The sequence below is a fragment of the Sinohyriopsis cumingii genome, chromosome 14, assembly GCF_028554795.1.
Source record: "Sinohyriopsis cumingii isolate HCF-2022 chromosome 14, ASM2855479v2, whole genome shotgun sequence".
NCBI classification, from domain to species: Eukaryota; Metazoa; Mollusca; class Bivalvia; order Unionida; family Unionidae; genus Sinohyriopsis; species Sinohyriopsis cumingii.
The window spans coordinates 112,555,843-112,579,199 of record NC_142974.1 but is presented as its reverse complement, the minus strand read 5'-3'; the positions used below and the strand labels follow the sequence as shown (position 1 = coordinate 112,579,199).

The window sequence follows — 23,357 nt, the reverse complement described above, 5'->3', positions numbered from 1 at the left end:
TGCAGATCTTAGAAACTGGAAACTAATTCTTTAAAGTTCTCAGTCTTGTCATGAGGTGTTTCTGACTGCAACTAACCGGTTTACTATTCGGTTAATACATTACAGATAAAATGCTAACAAATTTACTAACCACTTCATAACTACTATTTTCTATGGTCTCCAGTACCAGCAACTAAAAATATTCCATGTTCCTCCACAACATGAACTGGGCCTTCAGAAACTTTGAACATTTTGTGCTGGCCACAAAAACCACCTGGGGCCCCAAGTGGTCTAAAGTGCCCTCAGTTACGGATCACTGCCATGTCACCTCTGTCTGTGTGGGTTCGAGTCTAGGATTTGGCCAATGTGGGTATGTGAAAAAGCTTGCCAGTAGCTTCTTGTTGGTCGGTTGTTCTTCCTGGGGTTTTCCCAGGTTCATCCTCCACCATTAATACTGGCCACCATGCATAGCCTTTCGTGTACTGAAAAACAGCATTAAACTCCACAACAACAAGGACCATCTACTTGAATAGAGTATCAGCCCTATCAGAAAATTACTGCAGTCAGATCAGAAATCACTGATTTCAAATACCAATTATACCACACTTACTGTCACTTAATATGAATAAAAATGTCATGCTTTCCTTATGTATTATGTAGTGAAATACTAAAGTGGGGAGGTAACTCTTTAACAGAAAGGGAAACTTGTATAGGATACTAAAAGGAAGACATTTTTATAGAAGATTCATTTGCCCGTTATTATTTTACGATACTCACCCACATTCATAATTCCATCAACAACATGTTTTGCTGTCATTACATAACAGGATCCAACACGAAATCCAGTGCCACATATACTTGGAGATCTGATTATGCCAACAGACTTGGCCCGTTGTACAAGTTGTTCCAGGACATACACTGCCTCAGTCTGGTCAGTCTCAGCTTTCATAAGCCCTGTATTATTCTTTTTCACCCCTATTTGCAATTTAAAAAAACAAAAAATGTCAGTATGTTTACAGTTATAGTATGTACTGCTGCACTGATAAAATGCTGATGTTTAAACCACCATATTGCCAACTTTATCATTAGAAAAGGACATACGATACCAGGACTCAGTCCACCTTGTTTTGGGTATTCAGGTCAAAGACCAACTGTCTGCAGTTCGGTATTAATATGTAATTGCCACTACTCCTAAGCCTCATCATCAAACTGAGAAAATGACGTCTGCTGTAGTTAGTCCTATAGTGAATGTCAACAAGGTCAAATAGTGCAATTATTCATTTTAAATTAAAAATTAATTGTTCTAAAATTGCAAGAGTTGAATACATTTCTTGAGATATTGTACCAAAATCACATACATCTTGAATACAGTATGTGGTAATATAGAGGTCAGAAAACTAGATTCAAGGACATGGACTGAATATTATTTTGAAGTTTACCAGTTTTAAGTGTCTCAGGAATGCATGCAAATTCTTGAAAAATTTTGGAATTCTGTGCCAAGTGAAAGTTGTTTTGCATTTGGAAAGGCTTTTGACAGAAATGGTGAAATTGTTTTGGACAAAAATACTACTGTCATTTTCAACACCACACAAGTTGCATGTGCACCTTCCATACTTGTTTCAGAGCCAGGACAAGGAAAATTAAGGCATTGCAAAGAGTAGATGCAATAATATGAAGAAAGGAAAGAACGGCTTGTACAGAAAGGAAAAAAATAAACTTGGTCAGTCAATGTTTCTTACAAGTAAAAATGTTAGACCACCTTAAAACTTCAGCTCTTGATTTGGAAAACAATAGCAAGTATAAAGAGACCTTGAACAAGACACAAAGAAGATAGAATATCAACCATGGTCTTACTAACATCAACGACTCTGTATTTTAATTTTTCTTGCAAGGTGATGATAAAAGAGGCAGTATCAAAATGTAGATGCATTAAACTGGCATGATGCAGACTGTATTGTAAGACTGTAATACTTAAAGATGAGACACTGTTTGAATATTGGAAGTTGTTATACATCAAGTTTGATCCCAGCATTAGTGTCACACAAGTGGACGATGCCATGATTGCTTCATGCATCAGAAATCTATATGAAGATTTGATTGGTTGTTACAGTAGAACAGATGACAGTCAACTGCAGTCATGTGTTGCAGCTGGATATGTTTTTGGCAACTTGTATAATGAACACTTATGAACATTGCTTATGAAACCAAAAGAAAATTTTATTGTTAAAAAGGGTGATGTACAAATAACAATGATTCTAGTTTGGTTATAGTCTCAGAAGTAAAGGAAGATACCTGAAATCTCAGTTACACACTGCAGGCATCAATTCCATTAAAATTACGTAGGTTGACCAAAAGTTGGAGAACTCTATAAAAAGGAACTGATTTTCTTCTCAGAGTCTTGAGGATCTTGCCAAAATATACAGTAATTTAATGACATGGTATTATTTTTGGCTTGGAACATGTGATGGAACAAAATAACAGATGGCCAACTCATTCTTCATTTGAACATAACGATTTCAGTTTTAGATCAAAGAACAATACAAGTATTGTCTACTAATGCTGTTTGGAAAGTACATGTATCCCTAAAATAAATTTGGACTCTCCCTGAAATTCCCGCTATGTTCAACACATTTATTTATTGGACCTAGTGAGAATCTGGAAAAGGAAAAGATTTTCCAAACAGTCAGATGAAACTGCACTGTGTTGATATTCATTCAGTTTTAATCTCTACTGGATGACGTACATCCAAATCCAATAGTAACAAGATATTGGCTATGTAGGATTTTGGAATGCTGTTCCAATGACTGATGGCGTACAAAGATTTTGCCATTCATATTTCCAAAGTTTCTTGGTTGTCATATTATTCTTAAATACTGCATACCTTCTTGATTCAGACCTCTTCTCAATGAGACAAAATGTTGTATGCCTTAAATATTGTTTTGCACTTAAGTTTCTTATATGTTGTACCAATTTTAATTCATTGTAGATTGGTCCATTTTTGATTTAAAGTCCTGCATCAGAGTACAGAATGGTGATTGAAAGGATTGTCTTATCTTACACCTATAACACTGATCAGGAATAATGCCAGGTTGTCTTATCATGATAAAATAATAATGGGGCAATTTATAGGGTAGACTCAAACTCCAACTCATGTTTTCAGAATTCTATACTTCTATATTTATGTTTCCAATATACAATACAACAATATCTGCAATGAACATGGTTTTTCGAGATGATAGGTAAATTTGTGTTTAAATTATTGCATCATATATTCTAATTATTCAGATTTCAGTAGGAGCATCTAGATCAGTGATGATAAGGATTGCCTCGTCTCATGTCTCTAGATTTGCTCCCAATAACAATGATAGCCTCAGTTAAGATGATTATACAACTCTTTGTACCTGTTTTGGAATATTTATGAAAATTACTCCATTTACTTGCTTATAAGATGAGCTGAAATGATAACTTCACTGATCCAGATATTTCATCACATAATATGCAGGCAGATCTGGGTCTTTGCAGTTTGTTAGGAATAGTAAGTAGAACCACACTGAAACTGATCTGCAGGCATATTATGCTACAGCAGATCAGGATATTTGTTATTTGCAGTTAGACTCGACTTCTAAGCGAATATGTATGGTATAATGATAAAACATAGATGTATCTATGTGAATTTTGAAAGCTAGGTGTTATGTATACTGTTGTCAAGTTTGAAATAGACCCTGTAATGAACAAATCAAATATGGCATTTGTTTTGTTCCAAGTGCACAATTCAGCCTTTCTCAGCTCACTAATTTATTTTAATACCACACCTCATAACAAAAGCCTAATTGATACTGGTTGAATCCACCTTTGTTATAACTCATCAGAAGAAAATCATGTGTTGTGCATCCTATTCAGTCAGTCTGCCCAAACCATAGGTTTTGGTAATATTAATGTTGCTTCAACATTAACCTCCCAAATTAGGGTTTCATATATTTAAGCCCAGTGTTCAAGCTCAGGTTTTAATTTGTAAATAATTAAAAGGATGGCTTCACCAAAATGTAGCTTCTTGTCCTCTATTTTTGTCTTTGTTCATTATCTTAAACATTACTAAGACATATATATATATATATATATATATATATACATATATATATATATATATATATATATATATATATATATATTGCTGTTTTCAGTTTAAAAATACTATCAATTTAGGTTTTCCTTTCTGGAGGAGTGATGATGCAAGGTTCCAATAATTTTACATGATAACATAAACTCACATCCGAACTCAAATCCTATCTTTCTCTCTCTCTTTATGGGATGATAATAAATCACGGAGATTGTCTAAATTTTAATCTTATGAAGTAATTAATCATTGAAAAAATACATAGGTTATTATGTAATGAAAACATAATGACACAGTATACCCAGACATATGCATACCAATGATCATTTGCCTACTGCCAAATTAAGGAAACAATGTATTATTCAAGAATAATAGAAGTCCAAACATGTACATTTGTACAATATTTAAAATTGGCTGTTTTGGCTTGAAAATATATTAAAGTCATCTACACATGCATAGAAATAACCACACCAAGTATGTGCTTTTATCTCAATCATGATAATTATACTTTGTAAGAAAAAGTCCCAGTCCAAAAGTAACCAAATGAAGTAAATAGATTTTTTTTACAGTCCCTGTAATAATTTTTATTCTAAACATCTACTTTTTACCTTGATAAAGTGTAGAATGATATGGCTGCAAATTTAATATTGTGGGGGAGGGAATGCACTAAACACATCTGGAATGTCCATATGAGAATAATACAGATGCATGGAAGTTTAAATAATGAGTTCACTCCAAATTTGGAGGGGGGGGGGGTCAGGAAATCTTTCTTGAGCCAGGACATTTTTTAAAATCTCTTTTGTCTGTAAGTTTTTATTTTCCAAAATATAAAAAAATATTATAATTGTTTATATATCAGGCCAAGAAATATTTTTTAAATCTGTTAGAATCTGTTAGAAAACTTGAAATTTTGTTCCAAAAAATGTGAGGACTTTATCCCCACCCCTGTTCTTTAAACACAAAATTAATACCATTTGTATACTGGCATTAGATTGGGGGAGGGGGTAATGATAAGCCAATTAAGAGGTAAGTGTCTTATCACTAGCTTTCTCCTGTATCAAGTACCTGGGCATTGGCAGGGATGTGTGGGTGGGTGGGTTATGAACCTATGTATAAATGTCTAGCCAGAATATACCACATAGTAATTGTTAATTTCTGCCATTTTCAACAGTATTACACTGGTTTTTTCTTTTCTTTTACTTTATTGGTGCTAAATGGATTTTCATGACATCTGTCTCAAGAAAAAATATTTCACCTTTCCCTCCTGTCATGAAATATCGCACTTGGAATGTTTCTTATTTTATGCAAATGTAGAAGGGTCATGACTGCTACGATACGCGTACAATATAGTAGATGAGCTGACTAGTTGAGATAATGCATGTACTTTCATTTTCCAAATGAACATGAAAGAACATAATTAAATTTTAATTTTAATATGGATGGTTCTTATTTTCAGTATTTATTGTTTGTATACATAATTCCCGATAGTCACATTCACTCCGAAGTAGACAGGAATTGTTTGTATACGTAATGCGCAACAGTCACATTCACTCTTAAGTAGACCAGAAGTTGATCCCTGGAATTATCGGTGGTATGTGGAAGACATGAAGCAACGGGTAAACCTTTTGCAAAATTGGCCCTTCAGAATCAGTAAGGTTGCTTAAATCGTAATGGATGAAAGGTGTGGAGCGTCTTCTTTACAGTGGTGTACATTATGAGTGACTGAATGCACAGATAGTATCAGAAAATTAGACTGGAGTCAAAGGAGGGGTTAGATTGTGACTGACAAGAGTTAGTTACCTTGTGTTAATTGGGGAGTGTACACATTGGTTTACCACGGAATCAAATGCCTGTGCATCATACCACAAAAATGGCTACTGATGATGTCATTCAGGAACTATTTATAAGTTGTGACTGTTTGATCTTCGTTCACCTCAAGCCAAAGAACCTGATGTTAAGAATGTTTGAGCTCCCATTGTTTTGATTTATCGTCTTGCGTGTCATATTCAAGTTCACTTTTAGTCCATTAGCAGCAGAGAGGATGAACAGACCTTTTGCTAGAACGTCAGTTTAAAAACAATAAAGCTTAATATGAAAATGAAAATATAAGGTCAATAATGCCAAACCGAAGTTTCTATCCAACCAAGTTTCTCTAATTGGGTTAGTTTATTTTGTTACTTTATTTTTGTCGTTAGTGTTTTCAAATTTTTATGCACATTTGTTTACCAACAGTGATGTTTTTCGTTGAGGTCGCACCCTCTGTGCTGCTGTAATGTGTGAGTAATTAAATTATTATGTTATATCAACAATGGCACCAGGTGTGGAGTCTTATACAGCTGGATTAGCTCGAATAGAGGCAATAAAAATATATCTTCCCGTCCATGATTGTCAGACAAAAATTGCAAAAACATCCAGAAAGTTGAATTTGCAGAAGGTTCAGAACAATTATTTAAACCTGTTACAAAGGTTACTGAAAGAGTTGCTGAGGCTACTGAAGGTCTTCTTCTGATGTTAGAACAAGCTGCTAAAGTAACTGGAAAAAAAAGTAGAAAGAACTAAAGAAAAAAGATTTTACGAGATCTTCCTGGCGAAATAACTGCTGCTCAACCCCTTGGCAGAGTCAAGGAAGAAATACCTGAGGGTACTGACCAAGCTCGTGCTGAAATAGGTGATATAAAGGGTCGTATATCAGAAACAGAACCAGAATTAGAACGAACAAAAGAAAGAGTTGAATTAATTAATAAATTTACTGCAGAAAGTATTAATAAAATAAAATCAATTAAAAACCTGGATAGATTATCTTCATTTGCCGCTGCAAGTTTTAATAACAGAGAAAGATTTTTAAAACCTGAGTATGTTAATAAGCCTGTGGATCAAGGAACCTGATACAAATGGATATTTCGTATAAATAAAGGCTCCAATCAGGCCAGAGATGATAAAGATAGAATATAATACTGCATTTATCAATGGAATAGACAGATATTTCTCATTGTTACAACGAGAACTACAACCTCCTCAATAAAAACCACAACCTCTTCAACAACAAAAACCAAATCTCCTCCAAAACAAAAAACACAACTTCCTCAACAACAACAGTCAGAAATAATTGATATTAGGGATAAATTTATGTCTACTGGTTTTGACATTATCAATAATTCATGATGCAATGAAGCAGTAAATATTACCGCATACCGGTAAAAAGAAAAATATGTAAAACCTGGATATACTGATTCTTGGAAGAGTGAAGATGATTGGGTTAAGGAGGTATATTCTATATTTAGTAATAAACTTGCCAAAGATGATGATGAGCATTTTCTTAAATTTAAACATGATGTAGAACGAAAAGAAACAAGAACTTTTTAATCTTCTAGATCTGCCTAGTTATACTGGATATGATCGATCACAAAACCTTTTTTGATTAATCCGTGGAAATACTCATATACGAATTTATGGGAGAAATAATGTTTATTCCAATTAGTATTAATTTGGAGATAACCAGTATTAGTGACAGTACCGACTATTGTTTTTAGTCGACAGTACCATCATGAGAGGCCTCATGCTCCTTGATGATAGGATGTTTTACAAATTCTTTTTGTTCCATTTATATATAATATCATTTGTTTAAATGATTATTTGTCTAAATGATTATTTTGAAAATCTAGCTAGACAGTCTTCAGCATTTCTTACAACTTTGTCTTTGTATGTGGTTTTTTTTCTTCATCATAGTATCTTTTCAGCTCTCTGTATTTTTTACCACCACATTGCACACACAACTGTGTTTCTTCTCTGACTCCAACACAACACTTCAGACACAGTTTTCTTCCTAGACTTCCACAATGCACGCTTTGTAAACGATATCCGCAAAATTTGTTTACGCAGGCTTTGTTACAGGGAGCTGTATTGCTTATCATCAGCCACCTAAATTTGTTCTTTGTTTGTATCATTATATATACAATTTTCAATTTAAATATTTGTCTTAGTTATAATATGGATGAGTTTGAGAGATTATCTAAACTAGAACCTTCTAAAAATCAATTTAATCTTGATAGAATATCCCCTGACTTACCGATGGGAGCTCTGGTTGATCCGATGAATAAAACTTTGAATAATAGAATTCATTGCGCCAAGAAAGAATTTAGCAGAGATGGCACATCTGATGTGCGGTCAACATTTAAAACAATATGCAACACTGATATTATCGATGCTACAATGAACAACCAGCAAGCAGCAACGATTATTAATTATCTTGTTGATCAAAGATATTTTTTCAGAGTAAAGTTTATTGTATTATCAGAAACAGACAATAATACTTGGATTATCCATGACAAATATGACCCTGTCCTTCATAATGGAAAACCTGCTGTATTGAGTAAAAATTCCAAACCTGGAATGTTGACTGGTATTGACAAACCCTATTATGAACGAGCATATCCTGTAACCACGGTTATTTATACAATGTATCCGATAAATAATAAACTCAGCATTAATAATCTAAAACCAATGAAACTGTCCAGGCTACAATGTGTAGCCGAACGAGTAATGGAACATTTTACAATTTCGACTCGTGGGGAGAAATAGCTAAAGATATTGGAGCATCTGTCAAAGATGTCGCTGAGCTAGGCAAACAATAAATATTCCCCCAAAAAGTAAAAATAACCAGAGAGATTTTGTATGAATCGAAATATAAATCAAAAGGAACTTCAATTTAAATTATTGATCATATTGCGCATGCGTGGACTAATGCAGTAACATTTCCACGAAATCGATCTGTTAACTTTTATAATGGTGATATATTAGATTTTATTAACGAAATAAGAACAATCCTGTATAAGTATGGTTATTTCAGAGTTCTGATGGAAACTAAGATAGTTTGTACAACCTAATGTCATTATTTATTGTACACAATCTCTCCACGAAGAAATGAAAAATTTTTTGTCACAATACACCCATGATGTCATGCATGTTGCTCAGTAACAGTTTTATGATTCCATCAGTTGCGACTCATTTTGCTAGAAGGAGAAATTAATGGAAGCCTACAAAGTTTTGATTTTCTTAATGATATAATATCGAGTTGTGTCGAATATGAACACGGTGGGTTGTGGAATAGTCAGACATGATTTTGGTCTTCCCGAAAAAAAAGCTGAAAAAATTGTAAGGGGTTTGTGGGTCCTCCCCCAATGGGGTCTGGAGGGACAGTGCCCCTGATCTGGGAGGCCAGAGGGGCCTTTGGCCCCCGACCAAAAACACATTTTACACTAATAAAAAACTGCTCTTGGTGCAACTTATGATGATAAAATAAACCAAAATAATCATCCGAAAAACTGACAAACTTACCAAAAATGTTAAACTTTACTTCAATAATTTCACAATATTTTTAGTCACAGGAATTTTTTCTCCAAAACTATTGATGCTGAAGTTATTTCATGTGTATGTCAGTGTTCACATCATAATAAGTCACAATAATTTGCCAATTTTTGCAGCAGATATATTATACTTCTCTCTGTTGATAAAAATCTGTACAATAAACATCCAGGACATCAAGGGGCCATCCATTTAGTACGTACGCAAAAATCTGGCGAATCTTGCCCCCCCCCCCCCCGTATACGCACTCTTGACGCCCCTGCCCCTGAATTCTATAGAATGGACTATATTTAATCCACGCAGAAACAATTAAGGATTAATAATATTAATGTGTTTAATAAAACGGATAGTCCACTGACGCTGAATGTCTGGCGGCATCAAAGAAATAAGCTGCGTAACTTTAAAACGTTTGATTAGTGTCCGCTAAAATTCAAATACTGACTGAATCCAATCTAACAATTTAGATATGATAATTATCATCGAGGTTTCACCCCCACCTCCATTTATGCGTATGTACATTATCAGTAGACCCACACCCCATACTCAAGCATATGCATTTGGTTTATCCCCCCTCACCAATTCCATGCGTATGTACTAAATGGATGGCTCCGCACTATATACAAATAATCCCATACATTCACTTGTCCTTTTCTCCAATGGACACAACCTGCTGATGTGGCAGTTGAGCTCTTTTTGATACTTTGGCAAAGATTTCTTTAGCCTTCCTTTTTGTCATCATTGACTTTTGGGCTCAGTGTGCAATCGTTTCTTTTCCTTCTCAATGAGAGCCTTCAGGGAAAACCACCTATTAGACACTACATTCATTGCGGTGAATGACCATTACGTCAGATCACGTGGTCGCTGTTTATGCTCTGGTCGAAATCTGCTATTTAAAGCAACTGGGTCGTATTCTCCACTCTACCAAAATGGAGGTCGCGGATTTCGTTCAGTACTTACTCGAGTTTTCATGATTAGAACTATGAAAGATTCAATAACTTATGTAAATGCTCTGATATTGATGTAGGCAGCAATTAGTTTTATAAATTATCAAATTCAGATGATTTAGTGATGTAGACGCGGACAAAGAACTTGTAAATTTCGAGTACAAGAAATGGCAGTTACGGTTGGTCACACAGCCTCACTGACTTGATGGTGTACAAATTCTCTCAAGCTTTTAAAGCACATAAAAATTCTTCCGTGAAAAATAATTATACAGCTATAACGATCGGATTTTAGTCTTAAATCTTTCCATACATAGTAGATGTGTACAAAAATGTAAAATGGTTAAATTGCTGTTAAACGTAACATATACTACACTGCTTAACAGTTAACAGGCAGGTCTATGTGTATGTTGTCAAATAGGTAGCATGTGTTCTATTTATAGCACACTGCTCTGTGTAACTTTGCTACATGTATATCAAAGGACTCAAAAGCCATACACTCTATGAGGTAAAGGGATAAAACATTTTTGTCTTGATAGTGAAGTTTTAATTGAATCAATTATAAAGCATTATTCAAAAGGTGAATCTAAATCATTGAGATCTGTAAATAAATAAATAATGTAGTTTTTGTTGTCGTGTGATGTAAAGTTGATGCAAAATAAAATAGAATTACCTGGTTCTTGTAAATACTCCAGCCGATATACAGTAATCACATTACTGTCCTTGCCTGTGGTGTAAAGAACTCCATGCTGGTCATCAGAGAATATTTCACGGGGCCTTGATGACACTGTGTGTATGGTCACTAGTTGACCGTTGTCTGTCAGCTGATGAATGCTGTTAGAGATGTAGTCACTCACGAGCACACAATCCCTTCCAGCCACTATCGACCATGGGTCTTTTAATTCCTGGTGTCTATATAGGAACTTGGGTGTGTGTGGATTAAAAGTATCATATGCATACACACCTGTAGTAGTGGAGTGATGAGTCCGACATGATATGTAAACTGTGCTGTCATGTATGGCCAAGTGAGTCATATGACCTTGAATCCATTTACAGATATTGTGAGTTGAGTCTACAATTTCATCTGTAATCGATACAACACCCCAACACAACATGCCATCCAATCCCACACCGCTGACAACTAGTTTGTCCCTTGAATTAAATTTTGCCACTGAATGACACCAATCAAATCCTGTGCTTACATCAAATGTTTTGACCAGTTTTACATCATTTATAGATTCAAATGCCAAGATTACAATCATAATGTCTGACAGACACACAGCCACTTCCGTCTTGCTAAGAAGACAGACACCCATGGGAAAGGACTCCAGTCTTTGTGATGTAGACAGCAGTTTGCCGTCACCACGACTGAAACGCTGGAGATTACACGCCTTCCTGTCTATGACCAACAACGTGTCTTCAATCACGACAATGCCATGGTAGTCGGGTTTATGGCTGGCTGTGGATAAAAGAGTGACACACATCAGGATACGAAATAAACAAAATACAGACATATATACTTTTAGTAAACAATGCAAAATAAACTTGTACACATCTATATATCTATTTCTGACCTAAAACAATAGCCTACAGTCGTAATTTTAGTCACCACCACCATTACCATAATAGTCGTATTATTTGTATTATTATTACTATTATATTTCATTCCACAAAATACTTGATTCATGTCACACGAAGTATTTAAAACAAATTAGATATTTTTAGCAACATTGAATAACGATGACATGAATATTTACCAATTTACAGATAGGAAAAATTAGCTATGATATGTAGAACGAACTATAAACAATTCGTTTGAGTCTAAAATGATAAACATTACCCAGAATAAAGTAGGACTAAAGGGGTAGCTGTGATTTTGCATAAATTTCAAGTAACTCCTGATAATTACCAAATGTGATATATGACCAAGTATCAATACAAACTATATGAGGTGACAGCCCAGGGTCTATCCTCACCCTCAAATGTTTTTTTTTATCCCACTCCTATTCTAATGGCTGTTGTTTTCCTTGTATCAACCTGGAAACTATTGAGATCCCCACCATATAACCAAATATATGCCTACTGTGCAAAGAGAGACAAATTAATACATGCAACTGAAATAACCCTTATCCCAGTAGATGTAGCCCCTAGGTCATTGCTTGGAAATTGCTAAGGTCCTCACCTAGTAACTATGTACAACTGACATACTTGCTGCTTATGAAAAGACAAAAGCACCTACACAACTGATATTTGCCTCTAAGGCAGTCATTATCAATAGAACTGAGGTCATATCCAAACTGGGCACAATCTTCAGGTTTTCAGTCAAAATAAGAAGACGTGAATATAGATGTTTAACATACACAGAATTCAAGCTGTTACATTATTCACATACTTTCCTGTTAGGGTGTAGCACCAACAGATTTATGAAAACATATGTCATCAAGGATAGAAAAAAATGAATGACTACGTTTTTTAATTTTTTTTATATCCTTGATGCCTTTTGTTTGTAAAATCACTAGCGGGTACAAACAAATGGAAGAGTATGCATAAAATTATCAAATCATAGACAAAGAATTACAGTAAATTTACATTATATTTTCTATTTTAAAAACCAGTGAAAAATTACATAGAGGATAGACTGCCTTGTGAATGAAGAACTTATTCTATGTAAAAAGAGAAAAAAGGTAAACTTTTCCTTTGAAATATAAAACAGTTAACGTCCATATTTTGAGACAAAAAAAAAAACCCACATTACAGTGGCAATACAAACCAGAGAGACACAACCAACTCTCAAAACAGGCACTCATTTATGTCAGTAAACATTAACAATTGATGAAAACACTCATTCACTTTCTAAACACAAGTACAATGGGAGTGGATGTTTTCCATATTTTTCTTTTTTACTGACGAAAACAAGAAGCCCTATCAGTACCCATGGCACTTAAAACAATACTTAAAAAATAATCGTCAAAGAGATAGAATATGTCAGCCTGCAATATTTGCCAATGATGATCAACATTACAAGTATGTATTACCCTGATTACTTCAAAGAAAAGCCCTGTTTGGATGTAATTGGTACATTCCAAGTACAGGTTTGTTGATACAGTTTCAACAAAATTAAAATTTAGCTTCCCCATTTTTTCCCCCTTCAAATTATAAATTATGAAACCTCCGCATTGTTTTTTATGCATGGAATGCTCTTGTTGCTTCTTGAGTATTTTATGAGACCATAATGTTTCATATTTGATCCAGTCATGCCCAACAATACTACTGTTATTTGTTATAATGTACATGCATGCAATGTACACTTTTACTTGGTTTGTGCAAACAGGCAGCACCATCATTAGGTAATGCAAGTATTTAGTTATTCCAGGTGCAATGGTATTTATATAAGTTTTAGAAGAGAAGATATATTCGTGTATACATTTTCTAAGTTCTCTCCAAATATTTAATAACAGTATGTCTATGATAGAGTAACTCTACAGTCACCATTAATGTAGAGGCTGAGATTTGGGGGAATACAGTATCTATCAGCAGCTATTCAAAAGCTATGGTGTCAGGTTACAGTCTAGAGAAATTGAAACAAAGGACAGTTGGATTATGTGTTTGTAAAGCTAATTAAAACCAATTATAGCAAGTCTGCCTTAATACTTAAACATTAAAATTAGTGACCATTTGAAGGGAAATTTAACTCTCTTTTATTAGGTATAAAGTGCTTAAAATAGAGTTGGGTAGTTATAGTTTATTTCTGAATTAATTTGCTCAAAAAGGATAAAGTTGCAAGTAATTTCCTACTCAAAATAATATTTTTGAAAATTCTAAAATACAGCATCAGTGGAAAAAAGTGTGTATGGAGAGTACATAAATGGCTTTATTTTGGATTACATAATTTAGAATCTGTGCATTTTGATGTTGATTAGAGTTAGATAAAGGGTGACTGCACCTAACACAATCAGACCAAAGTTTAGTTTTAGAATAGGTCTTCAGGGAATGTTCTCTCTAAAGTCCGCTAGGATTGTTTAAAAAGCCAGGTTAAACATAGTGCAGTGAGTCAGCATCAAGAACTAAAGGTAACAGAATTCCATTAAATGTAGAAAAGAAGAAACCCTCTTGCTTGTGGCTAATCCCCCATAGCGCAGTTACATCAAAGAGCTGGAACTACCACAGACAGAAATCAAGCATATCATAATGGACTAAAGCCACATATACAACAATTCATATTACAACAGAATCAAGAAACGGTTCATGATCTCCGTCAAAGTGCACGACTCGCTGAAGTCACTATGACAGACAGCACTAAAGAGCAAAACAAACACTTGTATCAGCTATTCAGAGACTGGAAAAAAAACTTGAAGCAATGTCAGTGGCAGTATCATTCAAGCTCGAATTCAAGCATTCATCGAAAGAAAGTGGACAATGGAACAACCGCACAAGGCGGCAACCTGAGGTTTGTGGATGGTGCGGAAGATTTCCTGGTCATGTAAAGCAGAGATGCCCAGCAAATGGCAAACAATGCCATAAATGTGGAAAATTTAACCATTTTGCAGTAGTGTGCAGATCAGCCTCACAGACTCAGTCAACAACATGACTAGAGAAACTAAGATTCCATCACAGTAAGAAAATGCCACAATGAAATCTCAGTAGCATACAGGACACAATCACTACAGACATTAACAGAAATCACTTAACATTGATTATCAATAACACAAAAACAACAGCACTAATTGATACAGGAGCAGCACTTTCATGCAGACAGCTACAGCGTTTGGATAGCTGTTGTTGTTGTGGTGGTGTTTAACGCCATTCTTCAGCACACGATAGGCTACACATGGCAGCCAGTATTAATGTTGGAGGAAGAACCCGGGAAAACCCCAGAAAGAACCACCGACCCACGAGAAGCTACTGGCAAGCTTTCTCACATACCCACATTGGCTGAATCCGACTCGAACGCACGCAGACAGAGATGAGATGGTAGTGATCCATAATGGAGAGCAATTTAGACCACTCAGCCACTCGGGGCCCCCTTTTGGGCAGTAATTTTGAATTGTTTAAAAAGCCAGGTCAAACATAGTACAATACTCTTCACTAGACACACGCAAAATAACATACCCTAAACTATACTTATAAAACACCCCAACAAATTTTGTTAAATATACGTACTTTCTAGGAATGTTACTAGATGAACATCTTACATGGAAACCACATATCAATAACATCATAAAAAGATGCAGCCAGGACCTAAACCTACTAAAAAATATAAGGGGAACAACATGGGGAGCAGATCAACAGACCATGTTACCAGTAATGTTATACAAGTCACTAATTAGGGCCGATTAGACTATGGATGCCAAGCATACGCTTCAGCAAATACAAACTTACTCCAAAAACTAGACAACATCCAGTACAAAGCGCTAAGGCTTTGCACAGGAACACTACCAAGCATCGCACAGAAGAATTACAAATTTTATCAGGGGACTTACACCTACACTTAAGATGAGAACAGATCCTTAGATACGCTACAAGAAACTCAATACACAAAGAAAGTAACCCTACTAAAATTATAATTGACAAATGCCAAAAACGTTTTAGGACAAAACTTGTCCCAAATCCCCCAGCAACTAGTAAGGTACACACACTCTGTGCCGAAATAGGTCAATGAGGAATACAAGCTGAACAATTCCAGCTAACTGATATTCCCCCATGGAAAAACAACACCCCAAACATCAATATAACAGCACAAAAACTTGGATCTAAATATCATAATCCAATAGGCATCTTAGCAGAAGTCCAAAAGAGTATTTCAGAAACATATCCAACACATGTTCAAATATATACAGACAGTTCCAATCAAAATAGTTAAATAGAACAGGAGCATCCATAGTCATCCCTGAACACAAAATTGAAATACATGACAGACTCCAAAACGAATGCTCAATCTACACGGCTGAATTTTTGGCAATATATGAGGCACTGAAATGGATAGCAGCAAAAACCACACAACAATATGTAATTATCACCGATTCTCTAAATGTACTTAAATAATTTGAATCCGGTACATCAAAAAGTAGAGGGAACTTAATGGAAACAGCACTACAGACAATTAGGGAAATAGAATATAGTCAACAAAAAACTGGCATTCCTATGGGTACCTTCACACATCAACCTACCAGGAAATGACAAAGCAGATTTAAGTGCAAAATGCAGCCTCATGAAAAACACAACAGTGGCCATACAATATAGTGTGCCAGAAATATACAGCCAGATAACTCAAAAGATCAACAACAAATGGTAACAAATATGGGAGAACATCCCCAAAATCAGACACCTATACAAATGGCAAAAAAAAGTTGCTAGGAATATTATACTACCAAAGACTTTACAAAACTCAGACATCAGAATCATAAATAGAATAAGAACCGAAAAAACCCTGCTTAAGAGAAGCTTAGGGTGACATATTAACAAAGGGCTAGACAAAAACACACAATGTCCCCACTGCACCAATACAGAGACTCTGGAACACATCTTCAATAATTGCCTCAAATACCATTCACACAGAATGGAACTTCAGAAACATCAACAACAAAAATCAGGTTCCCCTACACATATCCAGACTTCCTAGATACCAAAATAAATAACAGGGAATTAACATACAGACATGTACTATCATACCTAAAATAAATAGACAAATACAACAAACTTTGAGCCAAGGAGTTAAAGAGCAAATGTTGCTAGCTAAAAAGCAAACTCAAGGTTAAAAAAAAAACACAATAAAAACAACAAACAAACCAAAACAACCAAATTCAAGGTCACCAAATAGGTATCAAACAAAGAGAGCAGGCACCTTTGTTAAGTCCACAGGACCTGAATACTCGGCAAAAGGGCCTGTATTCTCAATAAATAAAAACAATAAATTAAAAGATCGATATTGATTAGAAGACAAGAATAAACCAAGGAGAGCAGGTACCCTTGATAGGTCCCGAGGGATCTGAATACTCAGCACCGGAGCCTGCAACCTCAATAAATAAGGGAAAACAAAAACAAAACGATAGGAATCAGGCAGAAGATAGGCGTTAATCAAAGAGAACAAGAACCTTTGATAAGTCCCTAGGGATCTGAATACTCAACAAAAGGACCTGTATTCTCAAAAAAAAAATAGGGAACAACAAACTAAAAGATAGGCGATAGGCATTAACTAAAGAGGACAGGCAACTTTGATAAGACCACAGGGATCTGAATACAGGGCCTGTACCTACTAACGATAACATCGATACATTTCAAAAAACGAATATAAATAAAGGAAAAGGGTTTAATTTGAGACAAGATTCAAATAAAAAAAAAAAATAATAAAAACAATACATTTAGCAAGATAAAATTTCTTTCTTCCTTCCTTCTTTCCACCCTCTCATCTTTCCCACCTACACTTGATGCATGCAAAAATATACTAACCATGTAACAATCAAGGTCTGAACACAACAACAGAATATCATTCAATCCTTTAAATTAAGAATTATAAGGTGACCCAAGCCCAGTCATCAGGTCCCTCCGTACAAGGCGGAACAAAAATAAAGATACAACAAAACTATAAATAACAACACACCACACTAGGAAGCACATAGCAATTACCTCAGACCAATTGCTGACACATAGGAACACTGAGAAGTCAAACCAGCAACCCACAACAACGAGAGGAAGGAAACAACGACTTCTACAAATTGCCTCAAATAGGAGTTCTCCCTTTGGCTCTTGAAGAACTCTTGAGAGAACTCCATTTTTTGTGGCCCTAATTCAATATGATCCTTTTCAGAACCACCGCCAAAAATTCACAATGTAGAAAAGAAGAAACCCTCTTGCTTGTGACTAATTCCCATACTGCAGTTACGTCAGAAAAGAGGTACAAGACAAGTCCAACTCATCCATTATCTTCTTTTAATATCTTTTGGTTTTCAAATGTAGATTCAATCCAGTTATAGGAATAAGCAAGTACATTTCTTATATTTTGTCAATTTTCATGCACAGAATGATAATATGTGATAGCAAAGTATTTGTTGGTAACACTTTAAATGATATTAATATATTCCATTCTTACATTTTATACTTTGTATCCATTATGTGTTGTAATCAGGAGCTCATTATGCCCGAAAAATGTTTCTCATTATTTATTTTATTAACAGTATGATGAATTGTTTTATCATCATATCCATTTTGCATCCTAATTTCAATCCATCCTTTATGTGGAGCAATTATTCAAACCTAAGATGTTGTACCAAGGGATGGCCCCAGGTGGCTGAGTGGTCAAGAGTGTAGTCCATTATGAATCACTGCCATCTCATTTCTGTCCATGTGGGTTTCAATCTCGGGTTCAACCAATGTGGGCATGTGAGACAGTATACCATTAGTTTCCTGTGGGTTGGTGGTTCTTATCGCAGTTTTCCCTTGTTCATCCTCTACCAGTTATAATGGTCGACATGTACAGTCTATCATATGATGAAAAATATCGGTAAACCCACATCACACTGAAGAGAATTTAAGAGTTTTTGTGTCTCGTTTTATTTACTCCATGGGACTAAATTTCTAGAAAGCTTAGCAAAAAAACAAAAAAAAAAAAAATTTTTCAGGAATCTCACCCTCCCCAATCTAAGGTCCATACTGTTTTAAAATTAACTTACAGTTCCAGATAACATGTTATAAACAGATTTCCACTGCCAAACATCATCAAACATAGGAACATGTTACTTGCATACACCTTTTTCTCATATTAATGGACTAGTGGATAAAATGTTTTTCCCCACTTCCCCCTAATCCAATCATAGAAGTTCATTCAATATACTATCATTTATTATCACCATCCTTCCATTCCAGTAAATATGTAACATGCTTGTTCTAAGTACTTATTATGCCTATCAACAGGAGATAACGTTTTGCCAATTTTGATACATTAACATTGAGGAATTGTGTATGTGCTTTTTGATGCTAATATCTTTTTTCTCCATAACATAAATAGATAATTTCACTAAGTAGTACAGCAGTAATATTAATATATATCAGGTTAGCATTTTAACACTCTTGAAGACCTTTTGGTATATTAAAGCACTAATCTTACTATATCTTTTATTATCTAATTATAAAGTACAAAGTAATTCATACATCATTTAACATTTTTACCATATATGGTATTTATTTTTTGGGTCATTTTATAGGTCTGTATATGTTTTTACTTTCTATTCTTGGATGTTTTGTCCAAAATTTAAATTTGCATTTGATTTTAAGTGAGATATCAACAACAAAAAACAGAGAAAGAAAAATATTTAGCCAAACCAGGCATGATCAGATATTTACACATATTGGGTAGGTCCTAAGATCTGTTTAGCCTCAGGTGACTCCCTTCTCATTCTAATTTTGTATACCATATGACTTGGCCTATGATCGAACCCACTACCTCTCGCATCCAAGGCGGACACTCTAACCACTAGGCCACCTGAGGTGGACACTCTAACCACTAGGCCACCTGAGGTGGACACTCTAACAACTAGGCCACCTGAGGTGGACACTCTAACCACTTTGGCCTCTGGAGAGGTCAACTGAATTATAATTGGCATCTGCAAGCACATCGTAATTGTAACTGAACCCAACTATGTTGTACCTATTTAGTAACATTTTGAAATAGGGTTTGTTTTAAACCGAAAACTGTTAGACACAACTACTGTACTTGATATAGTTAAGGCATACACGTTGATATACATGTGTAGACTACTTCTTTATATTTCATGTTATTATAGCAGTCTTTCACATACTTTACATCTCAACACAAATGATTCTCTTTCATCTGCCATTATTCTTATTTTACCACACAAATGCACTAACCATTTTATTATATACGCATTTTCATACGCTACCTAAGGCTTAATCATAAAAAATTCTACAAGAAACAAAGTAATTGAATTTATGCTGTATTCCAAAATAAATACACAGCCATAGGTTCTTCAATACACAATAACAATATTAATGTGCACAAGGCACATCCATGAGACATCAGTTTAAAAAGAATTATTGTTTTGACCAGGAGGTACAAGTCCTGACCCCTCTGCAAGCGTTTTTCTGTTCTGTTATTGAATGTCTGGAATCATGATATGGGATAAATATGAACTTTCAATTGTAATTATTAAAGATATGTTATGGAATATCATGTTCATTTCATTTTGAGTGCAGTAAGGAGAATCTGATTGCAGTTGGAAATGTAGTCGAAATTACAGTACAATATGTTCATGTAATTTGGATTTCCTTGGAGGGTACAGGTGACAGAATGAGAGCCACTGAAGTAGCATTTAATTCTGAGTTACAATCTGTGCAGTTTATACATCAATGATCCTAACATTAGGACAAGTATATACTATCATAAAAATAATTTTTCGATAATACCGTGATATCAGAGTAATGCCCCTGGCATAACCTAGAATCTACAAGGCATCTGTTTATCAATTGTTTCCCACAATCATCTGATTTAAACTGCAAATGAAATTTATGTTAGTACAGAACAATAATACCAAATAGGCATATATAATATCTTGAAGGACAGTATTTTCATTTATTTGTTCGCCGATCCTAAACTTTAAGACTCTCTATACCATAACACCCCAGAATATGTGTGGCACCTTTTAATAACCAAAGTGGCTCGTATCATTGCTTATAAATGACCTGTTGTACATGTACTATATAATAACTACAGTCATTATATAGTACATGTATGACAGGTCAACTGTAAGCAACAATACTGGCCCTTATGTTAATAACGATAATTAATATAAAACATCTCAAACATTAATCATGATATATACTGGCATTATGCTGAATATAATTTGTACATCCATCCGCACAGTCGAATCACTGTTGGGAACATCTACTGCTGTCGGTCAACCTCCCATGCACCCTATAGGTTTACATTAGTGATGTCATTATGCAGTGTTTATAGATTACTGCATTGTATGGAAAAATATGAGTTTTTTCAGATTAAAACTGCATGACCTTGTGGGTGCCAGCATTCATCCAAGAAAGATGAGTTCATATTTTCCCATATAGATGCAGTAACCTTTTTATTATATAATTCATTTTTTTATTCTACCCAAGACTTATTTGGAAATGTAGTTGAAATTACAGTACAATTTTGCAGTGTGTAATCAAGTATTAGAACTGAAGACATAGCTCATGTGATTCGGATTTGCTGAACTTAGAAAGGACATTTTGAGGAAATTCAGGATGTAAAACTGCAAGACTATACTTTGCCATTCTTATTAAATGCTAAAGAAGAAACTTGCATGCTCATTGATGGGACCCCAGCAATGCTATCACCTGTATAACGTCTACTGCATGACTATATCCGAATCATTGTATCAAAAAAGGAAACATGGAATATTTCAAAGCAGCTGGTGTGTGTCAGCCAAAGATCATCTGCTTTAGATCATTCAGAAACAAAACCTAAAGCACCTAATACAAGAGTGTTCATGATTTGTTTACAAAGTAGTCTCTAATACACTATACTACTTTTGGGCACACGTGTTGAGTATGTTTGTGCAACATGAAGGTGTTCAATATCGTAAAATACTGCACAATTCTGACAATGTAAAATTAACAGGGATGAAAATGAGCATATAATAACACTACTTATCACACTGTCGGCACACGTTACATATAACTATGATTTGTGCAGTTTCATGTTTTTCGTTTTATTTATCTATTACATACCTTTCTTTCTTAGTTTCTGAGTTTCAACCATGACCAGACTGCAAACAGATTCTTGTGACATTGCTGTAGCCATCATGTTGTTTAAAGTGATTGGATCGAGACGTATTGACTCTAGTTGAAGTGAATCGTAAAACTAGCACAGTTTAGATGTTAGGCATAGGCTGCAAAAGATAGAAAAGAAAGTTCCAGCTAAAATTCATGTACATACAGTAATGTCTAAATCCCTTAAAATCTAATCTACTTGAATTTACATAACGTATATCTTCTTTGCTCCCTGGCAAACTTTTAGTGCTATAAACATACCAGTCAAACACTGCATATAATTTCATTAGCATATAGCTAAGATCTAGGTTATGAATACATTACCGTACCTGGAAGTTGAGCGAGCTAGGTCAAGAATATGATACCTTACCTGGGTAATATATGTTATTGCAAACAATTACTTCAGGGATTTTTCGTGGATCGAATGACTTCTGTTGCAATATGTGTACCTCATTCATGTGGTTTGTTCAATAAAATGCAGGAATGAAGAATGAATAAAGGTCCAGTTATCAATGCAAAGCACCAAAGTTTTCAGTCTTCACACATGTGTTATGTTATGTTTGACATCAATAACATAACTGCACATATTCTCTCTCTCTCCAGTTGAATAAAAACAACTAATATGGGTTGAAATCATCGTTCTCCCCTTCTTATCCTCCTTTTGAAACTGCAACCACTACCACAACAACAACTATTACTGCTGCTGCTGTTTCTACAACTACAATCAAATCACCTCTTTGCATATCACCAAACAATACTATCAGCACTATGAATGTAAGTGTGCCATTGTTAAGGTGCCATATCAATGCTGTCGACTTATACCTTTACTAACAGTGGTGGTAGTATAACTTTACTAACGGTGGTGGTAGTAGTGATGTGTGGTGATGATAATGGCTATGATTATGACAATGACTACACTATTAAAGGTATTACGACTCTGCTATTTGTACCAGTTTGTATATATGGAAAATATAATCTACTGCCGACTAATATTTTGAAATCTGCATTAAAGCATTGACCAACACACGAGACTTGTCTGTTAATTATTCATAATTAGACTAAGCCAATTCCCATGTATGAGGGCTTTCACATTTGCAAAGTTGGCATTGATCTAATGCATTTACATTTTATGTCTTAATAAATCAATTCTTTCACATCCATCCATAATGCACTATAGGTATTTA

At 34.9% G+C, this 23,357-nt stretch overlaps 1 protein-coding gene across 6 annotated transcripts in view; it reads right to left on the bottom strand.

Annotated features, from left to right (window-relative positions):
* LOC149784616 (uncharacterized) overlaps nt 1–23,357 on the bottom strand; it is a 35,542-nt gene that overhangs the window by 5,284 nt on the left and 6,901 nt on the right. For all 6 annotated transcript variants that reach the window (XM_089932680.1, XM_089932674.1, XM_089932678.1 and 3 more), the window contains exons 2-4: nt 22,132–22,292; nt 11,069–11,854; nt 757–954 (exon numbers count right to left, since the gene is read on the bottom strand). In XM_089932680.1, the coding sequence (XP_089788806.1) occupies nt 757–954; nt 11,069–11,854; nt 22,132–22,207 (1,060 nt within the window). In that variant the 5' untranslated portion in view covers nt 22,208–22,292. The remainder of the gene's footprint in view (nt 1–756; nt 955–11,068; nt 11,855–22,131; nt 22,293–23,357) is intronic.